We start from the raw sequence: 15,796 nt of genomic DNA on the forward strand, positions 1-15,796 counted from the left end.
CACCCCCCCCATGGACATGCTAGACCCGGGTCTGGATCCCGCTGCCTCGGCCACCGCTGCTGCCGCCTCCAGGTAAGAGCGCCCGGCCGGTCCGTGCCCCCGCGAGCCCCTACCCCGGCCTTTCGGCCTGGTGGCCGGGCCGCCATGATCCCGAGCGGCCGCCGGCCCAGCTCAAAATGGAGGCCGCGAGGGAGGGGGGACCCGGAGCCTAGTGCCCCCAGTTCCCGGCCCTAGCGGTGCCCCCAGCCCGGACCGGGCCAGGCGAGATGGGGGCCTGCACCTGGGCCAAGGGGCGGGGGTGCGAGCGGCTCTGACCCGCTCTTCTTCCTGTCCTCGCAGCCACGACAAGGGACCTGAGGCAGAGGAGGGCGTCGAGCTGCAGGAAGGTGAGTGCTTGCGGGGACCACCGGGGCTGCGGCCCGCACCCGGGGAGGAAGCTGGGGGCGTCCTGGCCCGGCGCGACCGCTGACCATCCCCCCTACCCTCCTCCGACCGCAGGCGGGGACGGCTCTGGGGCGGAGGAGCAAACGGCGGTGGCCATCGCCAGCGTCCAGCAGGCGGCGTTCGGCGACCACAACATCCAGTACCAGTTCCGCACAGAGAATAATGGAGGACAGGTGAGGGAGCGAGTCCGGCATGTCAGCGGAGGGTTGAACGGAGGGTCGAGCGGGCGGGCTGGGAGAGGCTCGGACCTGGCCCCAGCGCCGGTCTCGCCACTCTGCCGCCCCCTGCAGGTGACATACCGCGTAGTCCAGGTGACTGATGGTCAGCTGGACGGCCAGGGCGACACGGCTGGCGCCGTCAGCGTCGTGTCTACAGCTGCCTTCGCGGGGGGGCAGCAGGCTGTGACCCAGGTGGGTGTGGACGGGGCAGCCCAGCGCCCGGGCCCCGCTGCTGCCTCTGTGCCCCCAGGTCCCGCAGCGCCCTTCCCGCTGGTAGGTGCCCAGCAAACCCTGGGGGGATGGAGAGGGGACACCGGTTTTGCTCTTGGGGAGCCCCGGGGGTGGAGCAGGTGGCACACAGATGGTGTCTTCAGGCCATCAGGCAGTGTGGGATCAAATCTCTTGTGCACAGAAAAACTTTGGGTGAGATCTCTTGGAACACTTTTTTCTTTTTCTTTTTTTGATAAAATGGGGATAATATCTCAAGAGGAACGTCAGAGTTAGAGGTGGATTGGCTCAGAAAGTGATTGCAGAAAGCTCCTGGGCTGTCTGAGACACAGGACAGAATGCTACACATAGAGAGGTTCCTCACCCCCCACAGAGATGCAATAACGTCAAACGTAGCCACAAGAGAATGGGATGGGGGGAACAGAGATGGCTAAGGGCGGACTCTGTGTCCTCCTACTCCCAGGCTGTAATCCAAAATCCCTTCAGCAATGGCGGCAGCCCAGCGGCCGAGGCTGTCAGTGGGGAGGCACGATTTGCCTATTTCCCAGCGTCCAGTGTGGGAGATACCACGGCTGTGTCAGTACAGACCACAGACCAGAGCTTGCAAGCAGGAGGTAAGAAGAGGAAGGGGCCAGGTGGAAGGCAGGAGCGGCAACAGGCCTAGCAGGGAGGGAAGCCCCCAACCACTTCCGACTCTGCCCTGTTTTTGCATTGACCCCCACTTTCCCTGCAGGCCAGTTCTATGTTATGATGACACCCCAAGACGTGCTTCAGACAGGAACACAGAGGACAATTGCACCCCGGACACACCCCTACTCCCCGTACGTGCAGGAGACTTGGTCCCAGGCGCAGGGGACACTGGGAGGGCCTGGTATTGGGGTCGAAGGAAGGTAGAGTTTTCTGGAATAGAAGTTGGGCAGTTCAGTACACTGTAGGCACTTGGTGTATTTTTTGGCTTGCTTCTGTTTCTCTAGTACAATTGAAGAAAGTACCATTTCCTCCCTTTTTCTGCACACGGATTTATCTTGCAAAGATAATTTTCCAGTCTGTTTAATGAGTATTTGGACAAATGGGCCTGAGATAACATGTGCCCATTTTTTTCCCTCCTCTAGAAAAATTGATGGAACCAGAACACCTAGAGATGAGAGAAGGAGAGCTCAGCACAATGAAGGTAAGGACAAGGTGGTACTTCTGGGCCAGCCTGGGCCACCATGGCCTCACAGGTTTAGCCAATCCTGGTGTTTGGAGTCACAGATGGGGAGGCTGCTCTAGCCCGTTATTGGGCATGCTTCAGGTGCTCAGGCAGTGTTTGTTGAATGCTGGAAAGGCAGAAACTGAAGAAGAGTACAGCATCAGGAACAGATAGGCAAGGGGCATGAACTGGAATCGGCCATGTGTTTTGTCGTGCCCAGCTAGTGAGTTTGAATTAATGGCCAACTGAAATGGCAGACTTCACATTCACATGTGGATTTCCTGCTCCTCTTGAAAACTTCGGTTGATCTGGCTGGCCTGGGTCAAACTTTCCACGTGGCAGCTGTTGTACTCACGTCTTTCATTTCCATGCCTGCCTGTCCTCCAGAAGTAGTTCTGATCTGCTGGGGAGGAAACTGTAGGAAGCTGTGCCTCTGGCTATCTGAGGCTGTTTGCCCTTCCCAGAAACACCAAATCCCATCCAAAGGTCCTTTTGGCCCTTGATGCTGTCCCCTAGTCACACCGTCTCAATCAGTAGTCACCGTGGTGGACATAGCAGCATGCAAGTGCTGGGGGAGCACTTACACCCAAACAACCATCACTCAACAAATATTTACTGACCATGGATTCCCGGCTGAGCAGCATGGGCCCTGTGCCAGGTCTGGAGCCCAGGCTGGAGTGCCAGGGAGGCTCAGAGCAGGGAGGGCTCTTTGGGAGCTCCTGTCAGGGAGAAGGGAGCATAGGCTGGAGGGGGAGGCAGAGTGGGTCAGGTTGCTTTAGGGCGTGCTGGTTTGGGAGTGGCAGAGGTTACGTGTAGAGCACCTTGGGAGGGGAACTGGAAGGGTCCAGGAAGGCCCAGGGCTCTTTGGGAGCTCCTGTCAGGGAGAAGGGAGCATAGGCTGGAGGGGGAGGCAGAGTGAGTCAGGTTGCTTTAGGGCGTGCTGGTTTGGGAGTGGCAGAGGTTACATGTAGAGCACCTTGGGAGGGGAACTGGAAGGGTCCAGGAAGGCCCTGCATGTCAGGGTGAGACCCTGAGTCCTGAAGGTGTCTGATGGGGCTGGGGGATTGTGGCCTGTGTAGTTGTGTTCTAAGCAGCTCACTGAGTTCAGGCATTCATTCAACACACACACACTGTGTGCCAGCCCCTGTCTTAGGGCACATACGGCAGTACAGCAGATGATAGAACAGATGAGGTCTGAGCTCTCACAGCGTGGTCCCTCTGGTAGGAGAGAGAGAAATGACACATGGCTACAATATGAAGTCAGATGGCATGAAAAATCACATGAAGGAAAATAAAGCTGGGTAAGGAAATGGAGAGTGACGCTTGCGGTGTGCTCCAAAGGCCTCTCTGAGAGGTGACATGTGAGCAGAGGCCTGAATGGACTTTAGGGAATGAGCCGGACAAGACTCTGGTGAAGAGTCCCAGGCAGAGGGAAGAGCAGGTGCAAACACCCGAGCTTGGAGCTGGAGCAGACTTGGCGCATTAGAAGAAGAGCAGAATTCGGGAAAGGAAAGAGGAAGTTGGTAGGGTTGATGTGGAGGTGCTTCCAGGGCCAGGTCACACAGGGCCTTAGAAGAAGCCCTCCCAAGGTGGATGTCCCTGCTTCTGGAGTTTTCAGTGTGATTGGAAGCCAGCAGAGGGGTTTGGGAGGGGTTGCTGATGGTAATGGTGGTGGGACACTAGAGGCTGGGCAAGCAGGAGGTGACTACTGGTGCCGGACCTGAAATACTGCGGGATGTGAAAGAGGGGAGTAGGGGAGAAGACTCGAGGGCTGAAGAACCAGGGTGCATTAGCTTGTTTTCTCTTCCTAAGAACAGAATACCTGAAACTGGGTAACTTATGAGGAAATGAAATTAGTTTCTTACAGTTTGGAGGCTGGAAAGTTCACGGTCAAGGGGGTACATCTGGTGAGGGCCTCCTTGATGGAACTCTCTGCAGTCCCTAGGAGATGCAGGTTATCAGATGGTGAGAATGGCAAGAGTGATACCTGCTTCCTTGTTCTCCTTATAAAACCACTAGTCTACTCCCGGCTACCCATTAAACTATTAACCCATCAATCCATGGGTGGATTAATCCATTCCTGAGGACAGAGTTCTCCCGATCTACTCACCTCTTAAAGGCCTCACCTTTCAAATACTGTGGTTGGCTTTCCGACCCTATTACCGCTGTTGCAGTGGAGATCAAGCTCCAATATGAACTGGGGAGACATTCAAACCACAGCACAGGGTTTCATGCTGCAGTCCAGTGGCTTTGAAGGGCAAGGGTGATTCTGAGCTTGGTTTCAGGGTGTGGTGAGTTTGAGGGACCTCCAGTGGGGGCTACCCGGGTCGTCCTGGCTCGACCACTTGCCCGCCATATGGCTTCAGACTAGTTCTTCATCTCTGCGCTTGTGTTATCCTCTGTAAAATAGTGTTAACACAATTACCCCAAGTCTCCTAGTGAGGATTCAGCAAGTTGAGATGTGAGAAGCCCCCCAGCAAAGTGCCACTCAGTAAGACTGAACTAAGTAACTCTTGCAAAGCCATCCAGCCACCTCCCCCAGCCTCCCCTGCCTCTCCCTGGATTAACCCACCTCCACGCAGTCTTTCTCATCCTACAAAAAGCAGTCTTTCTAACCCTGCCCTTACACTCCAGCTCCATTCTACCCTCTCTCTCCTAACCTGCAAAATATTTGACCCCCATCTGCCCGTCCTCCCTGTACCCTTGGCAGTCTGGCTCATTTCTGTACCAAAACGGCTCCATTTAAGGTTACCCGTGGTGACCTCATTGCCAAATCCACTGGCTTCCTTTCCTGTCAGAGTTCCAAGCATCTGACCCTGCCGATTCTCCTCCTCTTGGGAACGTTCCTTTCCGCTCTACGCTGTCTGGTTCTGTGCTCTGCTTCTCCTTCTCCACCTACTCCTGGAGCAAGGACCCCCTTCCCCCAAACTTTTACCGGGAAGCTTGTTAATTATCAACATCTCCTGGGCTCTCCCAGGAGGTTCCAAGTGAATAGGTCAAGTTCCCCAGGTGATTCCCCACATTGGGCAAGTTTGGGAAACTGCTTTAGTTGCTGGTGTTTCTTAAGGTATTGCCCTATCTTCCATTTGCCTCAAATATGACATGTGAGGCCCAAGGATGGCCCTTAGAAGCTCTCATTGGTCAGCATCCCCAAAACTCTATCCCCAGTTGTAGGTGTTCATCATTTCTCTATTCTCCGGAAGCTTATGTAACTCACAAAAAGGTGAGAACTACTTTTTGCTGTCCTCCAGGGTTTCGCCACTACCTGGATCCTGGTAATGCTCAAAGCTGTGTTCTACTCTGTTCTTCTCTCTGAACTCAAGGCCCACATTTTGAACTGCCCATTCAAAATCTCCATCTCTGGATGTCCTTGAGGCACCTCAGACTCAACTTGTCCAAACAGAACTTGCTGTCTCCCCTCCCCAAAGACTCCCGTGCAGCATTTCTCTTTCATGAGCAGTGAAAAGCACACCTGTCAGTTACCCAAGCCAGAACCACGTTAGACTGCCCTCTTCCCGCATGTCAGCAAACCGTAAGATTCTGTACTGAAGTAGGATTCCAGTCAGCATCTTTTTCTTCTTTTTTCCTTTTTCCCACCACTTCTTGATACTGCAGGAGCCCAGCTTGGAGTCACTAGCTCAAAATGCCTGCAGGGACCTGAGGGAGCGATGTGTACTCGGTGTGTCAGAAAGGGGTACCTTCCCCGTCTACCCCCAGCACTGTGAACTGGGGCACCCCTTGCTCAGCGCCAGCCCATTGCTGCTGGGTCAGAATTTTGGCCCACTTTTACCAGAACCTCTAAGAGGCCTGAAATCCAGATCTTTATGTGAAATCTGATTTCAAAATGCTTGATTGAATTGCTTTTTCTATTTCATTGATCTCCAGTCTTAATGTTACTAATTCATGCCTTCTACTTACTTTGGGTTTAATTTGCTGGGTTTTGTTCTTTGTTTTTTATTCCCCCCATAGCTTCTTGAGGTGATACAAGCCATTTTTTTTTTTGCAAGCTTTTTTACAAGCTTTCTTTTTTCCTGATACAAGACATTATAGTTGCAAATTACACTCTAACACTGCTTTAGCTGCATTTGGATGTATCATGTTTTTGTTATCTTTCAGTTCAAAATAGTTTCCAATTTTTCTTGTGATTTCTTCTTTGACCCTTGGGTTATGTAGAAGTATGTTGCTTAATGTACAAATACTTGTGGTTTTTTGGATATCTTTTTGTTATTAAGTTTTAATTTAGTTCGTTGTGGTCAGAGAACATACTGTCTATAGTTTCAGTTCTTTGAAATGTATTGAGACTTATCTTATGGCCCTGAATATGGCCTAGCTTGGTGAAAATTCCATGTGCAGTTGACAAGAAGGTATGTATATCTGTTGCTCTTGGACGAAGGGTTCTGTCGGTGTCAGTGAGGTCAAGTTGGTTGAGGGTGTTCAGTTTTTCAGACGGTTGATGCCTCCCACTATATCTGTGGATTTGTTCATTTCTCAGATTTTGCTCCTAAATTGTGTTTTAAATGTCATGTGGGTGTAACTGAAGTGATTCTGTGCTGTGGATGTGGCCTTGGTCTTAATGGGTCTCCTTCCATTTCAAATGTACTGTAATGGTCTTCCTAAGCCACAGGCCCAGCCGTGTCACCACCTGCTTAATGAAGGCCTTAGACTCAAGGGGCTAGACCTCTAGAGGAGGAGACAATGAGTTGCAGACCCATGCGCAGAACATTCAGGGCCTTGACAGCCTGTTTTTACAACCTCCTCCCTCTCCCCCATCCTTTCACTTCCCCCTCAATGTATTTTCATGTCACCATTTCTAGGATCTTGCCACCTGTCTGCCTGATGTTCCGTCTCTCAGAAACCAGCCCAAATGTTTCCTAAGTCTTTCTCTGAGGGCTCATCCTACCCGCATCCCATGCAGAAACCATTGCGCCACCCCTGGCATTCCCTAGGCTCTTTGTACAATCTTCAGTTGTGACACGTAGGTTGTGATGTCAGAATCACCTGTTCACATGCACTTCACAGTGGTGCTGTGAGCACCAGTAGGACAGAGCCCGGGGTTGACTCCCCCGGACTCCTGCCTCATGGAGGATCCTGCACGTGGTAGGGCAGGCAGTAAGTTTTTAGGAAGTAAACGCAAACTTGAAAAGATGTGCCACGTCCTCCGTCCCTGCCCTGGTGTGGAAGCCTTGTGAATGATGCATGCTGCCGAGGAGCACAGCAGGCAGTGCTGCCAGGCCTGGGCTGGACTCGCCTCTGCTGCTGCTTTTGGCCACAGAGTTCCCAACGACTGTGAGATGTGGTTGTCCTTGGTGGCGGAGTTCAGCTCACCATCATGGTAATTGGGTTTTAAGCACTGGTGCTGGTTCCGGACAAACCTCAGTACCAGTCACCCTTCCTGTCATGGTACTGGGAAGGTTTCAGAAGCAAGGGTGGACGGCGAAAGAGGAAGAGAGGCCAGTGCAGAGCGGTCGAAGAGGGAGGAGGAGAGTCCATGTCAGCGGGTCATGTCACTCAGGCCAAAGAGGGCGGCACTCGGAGGTGGACAGGGGCTTGGTTTTGTCAGCAGTAATGGACAAAACCAAGGGAAGACAGTGGGGTCTGCCTGGTAGTGGGCAATGAGTCTTGTTTGAGGGGATGGCAGGGCCGGGGGAGGTGATAATCTTGGGGTGTGAAGAGTAAGGGGCACACTCTTGCCCGCCCCTGCTTTCTCACGCTCCCCAGTACCCCCCTCCCATTTGCTATCACCACAGTCTAACCCTTAGAAAATGTCCCCATGCCTTCCTTTCCAGATTCCACCTAGCTACAGGCCGAGTCCCCCTCCTCCACAAACACCAGAGACATCTCGAGCTGTCCTGGCCGGGGGATGAGGGGGTGTGGGGTAGGAGTTGGAGAGTAACTGGGCTTTCTTTTGTGTCCCCACAGCACCTAGTACTGTGCTTGGAAGGCAGTGAGAGCTGCCTTGAGAGAGCCTTGATTCAGTGGGCCTCCAACCAGGGCTCTCGGGGCTCGGTGCATACAGACCCCAGGCTGGTGTCACAGGACACGATACGGCTAGAGAGAAGGCACATGCCCTTGTCCGCTGGGGGCAGCTGCCACTCAGCTGGCAGAGCTTATGTCAGATTGTGGAGTTTTCTGAAATAAAACCACAAATCTGGGTTTTTCAAGTGAAATCTTCCATTAGTTTGCCATCCCTGGCCTTCAAGGCAGGGTTCATGTTGCTCCTCAGTGAGCCGATGCCCTATGGGGCCAGGCACCTGAGACACAAGTGCCAGTCTGCAGCTGGCACTTGGTGGCCGGGCCCCGGAGAAAGATTTTAAGCAGGGGAGACAGGATCAGAGTTGGATTTTAAAGAGGAGGGGAAAAAATGAAATCACGGGGCCCAGAGTTTCTGGGGGGCCTGGGGAATCAAATATAGGTGCTGTGGAGCTGGGGGAGAAACCGAGTCCTGTGTAGAAGGGCTCTGGCCTGTTCTTGTCGCACAAGAATATGTGCCCACTGTGGCCAGATTCCATTTTTCAAAAGAAGCCAAAGTTGCCTATTATGAGTGAAATTGCCTAATTTTTAAATGTTGACAAAATTTTAAAAATACACCAGGCAGGCCAACAAAACGAAGTCCCTAAGGGTGTGGGGCACCCGCGGGTCAGACTTTGTTCCTCTGGAGGAGCATTGTGACGCTGGCATGGGAGCTGGCTGCCTGGGTTCAAATGTGGCCCCGCACTTCCTAGCAGTGTGATCTTGGGCGGGGCCTGCACTGTGCCTCAGTTTCCTCAGGTCTAACAGCATCTGCCCCACGAGGTAAACTGTTAGGCTGTAAACGTTGTTATTGCTGTTGTCCTGCAGTGGAGCGGAGGCGAAGGGACAAGATCAACAACTGGATCGTCCAACTTTCAAAAATCATTCCAGACTGTAACGCAGACAATAGCAAGACAGGAGCGGTGAGTGTCCCCTGCCCCCTCTGGCCAGGAGGCCAGCTGACGCTCAATTGCTGCAGTGGGCCAGTCCCCCAACCCCTTCCGAAAAGTCTGACTGATATCGGATACAGAAGTCGTCCTGGGGCAGGCCAGTGGGCAGTGCTCACTCCAATGCTTTTGCTCACCGCCCAGAGTAAAGGAGGGATCCTGTCAAAGGCCTGCGATTACATCCGGGAGCTACGCCAGACCAACCAGCGCATGCAGGAGACGTTCAAGGAGGCTGAGCGGTTGCAGATGGACAATGAGCTCCTGAGGCAACAGGTGGGTGCCAGGGCCTAGAGCTGGGTGGGGAGCCCAGGAACCCCAAGACATAAGGAGCCAGCCTCTGGCTCCCTTGTCCCCTGTCATGTCTGCCAGATCGAGGAGCTGAAGAATGAGAATGCCCTGCTTCGAGCCCAGCTGCAGCAGCACAATTGCCAGGGCCTAGAGCTGGGTGGGGAGCCCAGGAACCCCAAGACATAAGGAGCCAGCCTCTGACTCCCTTGTCCCCTGTCATGTCTGCCAGATCGAGGAGCTGAAGAATGAGAATGCCCTGCTTCGAGCCCAGCTGCAGCAGCACAACCTGGAGATGGTGGGCGAGAGCACCCGGCAGTGACGCCCGCCCCCACTGTGTAGCTGCCGCCGGCCTCTGCTGCCCCCTTCCCCAGCCCTTAGCACAGAGAGGGACACATGCCCCTCCCCCAGCTGCGTTTTTTATAGTAGATTTTTAACAAAAATGGGGAGAAATATTGCATTTCTGTGGACACAGTGCCCACCACCCTCATCAACTTGGAAACGATATCCTCCTTCCCCATCTGTCTGTTTCCCTTCCCCTGGCCCTCATTTAGCCCCCGCACTTCTAGTGGTCTCACCAGGAGGCAAGAGGGAGGAGGACAGAAGCCCTCCCGTGCTCCGCTGCCTCCTTGATCTCTAGAGGTACTGAGACAGGTGCTTATGGGAAGGAGGGGAGCCTTTGGGGGGGGCAACCCCAGGGCCTGGACCTAAGCAGGGAGGCCATGTCCCACCCACCCCTTGTTTGTGGATCCCTGCTCCCCTTTGGGGGGTGTGTGTGTGTGTGTTTTAATTTTCTTTATGGAAAAATGGACAAAAAAAAAAAATAGAGAGAGAGAGGTATTTAACTGCAATAAACTGGCCCCATGTGGCCCCCGCCTTGTCTGTTTGTGTCTGTTCATCTCAGGAGTAGGGATGGGTCCTGGGGTCTGTGCAGAGCTCCATGAGGGCAGGCCTTCGGCTATTGTGTCAGTGGTTATGTGCCAGTCCCTGCCATCCCACACCACCAGGTACCCAGTCTTTTGAGTGAATGGGTGGAGGAGTTAAGGAATGCATATCCTCTTCGAGGCCCTAGGTGTGTGGATGTGAGTTGGGGGGTGGTGGGAACTGGAGTCAAGGACACGTCCATGTTGGAAGAGAGGCTGGGGTCTTCCATGTCAGCAATTCCTGAAAACAGGACTGGCCCCTGGCCCTGCCCTTCTGGGCTGAAGCTGTCCCCTCTGCACCGGCCAATGGTGGGGCCTGGCCTTGAGCCCCCCACCCCCAGGGAGGGCAGATGGCCAGGAAGCTGGGCTTGGCCCGTCAGCCTGTCGCCTTGCACTGTGGCTCTGGCGCCTGTGCTGTGACCCCTGCCCCTGGCTGATGATGAAACCTTGGCCTGAGCTGAGATGCGGCGATCCCTGACAAGGCTGGGGGATGCTGCCGTACTCTGTGTGGGGGAACCTGCAACCACTCACCGGACCCTGCCTCATCTGCAGCCTCTGCTCAGTCCCATCCACTTCCAGGGTCTAGGCCTGCCAGTCTGTCACTTCGCAGAGCTCTCTACCCTGCCCACATCCCAAATGCCCCAACTAGTCTTTTCCTTCTTGTCGGAGGCCACCTTTGAGAGAGGAGCTCACCATGTGGAGTGAACGGGGAGACAGGTGGTGGGGAGCAGTCCTCACTCCCCACGGGCCTGTGCATTTGTGTGGTTTTGAGCAGGCCTTGACAGTGGTTCTGGAGCCAGGAGGCAGTGTTCACTCCTTGACAGTATCATCCCTAGGCTCTGGTGATAGGATTGACACTAGATGGCCCTGAAGTGAGTCAGAGGCAAAGTGGCATAACGACCAAGGGCACATGTCTAGAGTCAAGGTTTGTGGGCCCCTTAGGCTGTGTGCACCCCACGGTGGTCCAGCCAGTGGCAAGGAACAAAGGCACCTACAGTCAGATGGCCTTGGTTTATTCCCCCACTCTCATCCAGTGGTGTTCTGGAGAACCAGCTCCAGAAAAAGGAGAGCCCTTGTTTGCAGTGTCCGCCAATTTCTGTGGTGTAAATACTCCCACCACTGCTTTCAAGGTACCGACACGATCCCACTGAATGTGGAGTTGGGATGAGATGCAAACAGTCTGCTCTGTTGAGCCAGGTCTAGCACACCACTGCCCTGCTGCGTTTGGGGGTCAGGCAGGGAAGCCTGGTGATCATGATCACAGGCCTGGAGTCAGGCTGCCCAGGCTGGAGTCCCAGCTCTGCCTGTGGCTGGGCAAGCTTGGGCAGTGCCCTAATCTCTGCTTTCAGTGTCTTTCCTGCAAAGGGAAGGAAACAAATCTCAGGGGCAGGGGAGACTCTAAGAGGGAGCAAGGTCTAGGAAGCCAGGTCCCTGGGGTTGGGTGGCAGAGAAGGCAGCAATGGCCCCTAAAGAGAGCAGAGCCCAGGATGGAGCAGGCAGGAGCTGCTTAGAGGGCAGTGGCACAGGCTGCTAACCCCAAAGTGAGTCAGTGCCTACGCTGGCATGTGAGATGCATTCATAGATGTTAGCTGTTAACTATTATGCTATCTTTTATGGTCAAACATTCACTTGAACGTTTTCCAGTTACCAGAGCACATCTCAAGGTTCTGACACTTGGAAAACACTACATGCATGTTGGGGGCTCATGCTGACACTCCCCCTGCATCTAATGCACATGTGAAGACAACTAAATAATAGGACACCCCAAACCACACCGGGCACTGCTGAGGACCCCAGTAAGTGATAGCCATGCTCCCTGTGAAAGCAGGCATCAGGGAAAGGGTGGGGAATGAGACAGGTACCTTGCTTCTGTTTACCAACCTGTCCAACTTCTGGGGCAAAACGGGGAATTTTTTCCGAGATCAACAGGGTGATGTCATGTTGGGGAAAGGGTTCCCCAGATGGCTGGCTAGAGGCGTCTGTGGCCCCGTCTGCCCCACCCCCTGGACACACCTCTGCTGGCCGAGGGTGACACAACCGTGTTCCCTGTCACTGTTCCCGCTTATCTCTCTCGCCTTTTCGGCGCCACCACCTTCTTGGAAATGAGTTAGGACAAAGGGGAGGGGGCTCAGACCACCACCTCCCCCACCAGGCCTCATAAAAGCAACCATAACTGGGTCCTGACACCAGAGCAAGTCCTCCACCCAACAACAGGACAGCCAGCCGGACGGCACAATGGCACTGAACACTCAGATCCGGGCTGCCTGCCTCCTACTTCTCCTCCTCGCCAGCCTGACCGGTGGCTCCGTTTTACCGCAGCAGGTGAGAACCCACAGGACCTGCATCCTAGCAGGGCAGCAGGGATTGGAAAGCCAGACCCTTGGGCGGGGGCTGCTAAGAGCAGCTGGAGACCCCCTAGCACTGAGAGAGCTCAAGACAGCTCAGGAGGACTGGCAGCTGCTTAAAAGCACAGGGATGGAGTGGCAGGGACTGGGGGCCCCAATCTAATTACACAGGTACTTAGTGAGACTCTGTCAATTCTCATTCTAGACAGTGGGGAGAAAGCAATGAACAAGGTAGAAGAGAGACAAGATTTTTGCTCTCATGGAGCTTACCTCCTGGTCAGTTAAGGAACAGTTAAAACATAAATAAATGTGTTTAGTAAATGCTATTCATGAATAACATAAGAAGCTGGTAGAGTGCCCATCAGGGCACTGTAGACAGGGTCAGTCCAGAGGGTTTAGTGAGGAAACACTGACCTGTGCTGCGGGGAAGAGACGGGGCAACAAAGACCCTAGGTGAAGGCAGGTGTGGTATACATACGAGGGTGCAGAGTTAGAGGGTGCAGATTTTAACGAGTGCAGAGGGTGCTACTGGAGATGAGATTGACTGTGTGCAGGGTCCAGATCATGCAGTTTCATAAGCAAATGTAGAGATGCTGATTTTTCCTCTGAGTGCAGGAGAACACTGCACCCCTGTAAGTATTTACAATGGGGAAAGTCATCATCTGACAGGCAACAGCTAAAAGTCACTCCACTGTGTGGCGAACAGACTATGAGGGTCCAGATGCTGGGAGACTTGTTAGGAGGTTGGCACCGGCATCCAGGCAAGAGAGGGTGATGTCCCAAAGAAGAGAAGTAGCTGGGGAGAGAGGAGACAGATATGGGATGTTTTTAGGAAAGAGAACTGCCCGTGGGAAGGTGAGAAAAAGCAAGAAAGTAAGGCCCCCTAGGAGTCCTATTGAGCAATGAGTGCCATCCCCTTGGGGAGGAGCAGGTTGGTAGGACATGTCGGAGAGCTCTGCTGGCCTCAACATCCCTTCTGCTTTCACAGACAGGACAGCTTGCAGACCCCCAGCCACAGGACACAGCTGGAGCCAAGGCTGGCTTGACGGTGAGAACGCCTGGGACTCCCTCCCCGGCTGCCCACACCTTCCTTCCCAAGCCCAGGCCCACTCCCTGCTCACTCTCCCTTCCTCCCCACAGCCCATGCTCCAGCGGCTAAGGAGGCGAGACGCCCACTTCCCCATCTGCATTTTCTGCTGTGGCTGCTGTCAGAAATCAAAGTGTGGGTTATGCTGCAAGACATAGAGCCTCCAGTCCTGCCCCCAGACTCCCCTCCCTTCCTTATTTATTCCTGTCGCCCTCCAACACTGGTCTGGGAATAAAGTGACTGAGTCTATATTTTACTTTCCAAAACTGGAGTATGTGTTGCCCTTTTTCCCCGCCCAGGAACTATGCTGGGGGCTTGTTCTGGCCCCTGCCTTGCCAGGGCCAGTGATAGGTGGGACATGTGGTGCGGGCTTGGTGTGTACGGGAGGTTGTCAGGAAGCCTGATGGAGCAAAGTTGTTTTCTATTCTTTCCCTTCTTTCCCCACTTCAAAAGACCTGGAATTTATGTTGCAACAGCAGGGCATGAAAGTTAAATAAAATTTCTTCTCCTCAAATCTTTTTTTTTTTTTTTTTTTTTTTAAAGATGACCAGTAAGGGGTTCTTAAACCTTGACTTGGTGTTGTCAGCAATGCACTCTCCCAAGTGAGCCACGGGCCGGCCCTGCTCAAAGTCTTCTCTGTGACATGTGATAACATTATCGCCCTGATGGCTAATGGACTGTATCTTGTGTATTGGACAGTGCTTATGTATCTTGTGATTTAAATGTTCTCAGTTTCAATTCCTAACACATTGAGCAACTATAAACATAACTCACAAAAACTTAAACAAAAACTCTTTGAGCTCCTCAATAATTTTCAGAGTGTAAAGGGGTCCTGAGACCAAAACGTCTGAGAAGCACTGGCCATCAGGGACCAGACATGTACAGTAAATGGGTGAGGTGTGCTGGATTTGTTTTATGGGAGCATCTTGAGTTGTATTTTCTCAAAAAGGACAAACTTTGCACACAAAGCATATAGGAATACTGTTCACCCCCACAGGGAATTAAGTTCCCTCCCATTCTTCTTAAAAACTGTATCCCTCCCATTCTGATTGCCCCACTTTTGGTAGAAAAAGCGATACAAGATGTATTTCACTAGCTTCTTTGCTCATGAGAAAACACCACCAGCCACGTGATGATAAAGGGCATTGGCCTTTTGGCCTCAGTGTTGAGCATGGATAGGGACTGGGGAGGCCTGGGGGCCATCTGAAGAGGGCTCCAGGAGATGGCTGCCAGGCCCAGAGGCAGTCCAGTCATGGCTAGAGCTTCTGATTTTGTCAAGCTTAGATGGAAATCCTTATTTTTTAGATAAAATTTCCTGATCGTTAAAATATTGGCAGCTGATTAAAGAAATATGTTTTTTAAAACCAACATTCTGTGAGCCAAACTACAGCCAATTGGGAGCCAGGTCAGCCCTGTACACCATCAACTTCTGTCTTCAGCCTTAGAAGCCGGGAGAGGCTTGCGGTCTGGGAGTCTGGGAGGAGAGGTCTCCAGAACAGACACTAAAGGGGAAGAGAGGGGATCGTGGGTGGAGAACTTGGCCTCCTTTCATCTTGTCTGCATCTTCTCCTCTGAAACTCACCTCCTCATCTCTCCTCAGCAAAGGAGAGAAGCGCTTCCATAGTACTTTGTTCATCTGGCTGTTGAGCTCTCCACCAACGAGAGGAGTGTGAAATTGTTTTGGAAACTTTCAAACGCCCCCTAAATGTAAAGGGTTAGATTTTTTTTTTTTCTGCAGCTAGCCGGTGCCAGGAAACCCCCATTTATTTATTATTTTTGGTGGCTGGCCAGTACGGGGATCCAAACCCATGACCTTGGTGTCATAAGGCTGTGCTCTAACCAACTGAGCTAACCAGCCAGCCCAAGGATTAGTATTGACTCGGAGAGTGGAAGCCTCTCTGACCCTCTTGATATAAGTCTGGAAGAAGGGAAATCTGAAATTGCTAATTACATTTAAGGACTCCAGGTGCTCTTCTCCCATTTTATTTATTTATTTATTTTTTGTCTTTTTCCGTGTCTGGCAACGGATCGCAACCCTCAGTGTTGCCCCCGTACCGGACCAGGGACCGGCAACGGGATTGCAACCCTCGGCGCTGCTCCCGCGCCTCCCCCAGCCAG

The 15,796-nt window shown here is 53.0% G+C and overlaps 2 protein-coding genes across 3 annotated transcripts; both read left to right on the top strand.

Moving 5' to 3' along the window:
- The first annotated feature begins 6 nt into the window (after positions 1 to 6).
- On the top strand, positions 7 to 10,205 carry USF2 (upstream transcription factor 2, c-fos interacting). Of its 2 annotated transcripts, none has more exons than XM_008580377.1 (10): positions 7 to 72; positions 340 to 386; positions 499 to 617; positions 735 to 935; positions 1,354 to 1,504; positions 1,624 to 1,711; positions 2,003 to 2,061; positions 8,920 to 9,014; positions 9,183 to 9,311; positions 9,556 to 10,205. In XM_008580377.1, the coding sequence occupies exons 1-10, from the start codon at positions 11 to 13 to the stop codon at positions 9,643 to 9,645; spliced, it is 1,041 nt and encodes a 346-aa protein (XP_008578599.1). In that variant the 5' UTR covers positions 7 to 10; the 3' UTR covers positions 9,646 to 10,205. The 2 variants fall into 2 exon arrangements, with proteins under 2 accessions (XP_008578599.1, XP_008578600.1); XM_008580378.1 differs by having other exon boundaries at positions 11 to 72; positions 735 to 854.
- A 2,276-nt stretch (positions 10,206 to 12,481) lies between these two features.
- HAMP (hepcidin antimicrobial peptide) lies at positions 12,482 to 13,836 on the top strand. The gene is made up of 3 exons (XM_008580379.1): positions 12,482 to 12,568; positions 13,580 to 13,639; positions 13,732 to 13,836. The coding sequence occupies exons 1-3, from the start codon at positions 12,482 to 12,484 to the stop codon at positions 13,834 to 13,836; spliced, it is 252 nt and encodes an 83-aa protein (XP_008578601.1).
- The last annotated feature ends 1,960 nt before the right edge of the window (positions 13,837 to 15,796 follow it).

The sequence above is a fragment of the Galeopterus variegatus genome, unplaced genomic scaffold (genome assembly GCF_000696425.1).
Source record: "Galeopterus variegatus unplaced genomic scaffold, G_variegatus-3.0.2 Scaffold2073, whole genome shotgun sequence".
Classification (NCBI taxonomy): domain Eukaryota; kingdom Metazoa; phylum Chordata; class Mammalia; order Dermoptera; family Cynocephalidae; genus Galeopterus; species Galeopterus variegatus.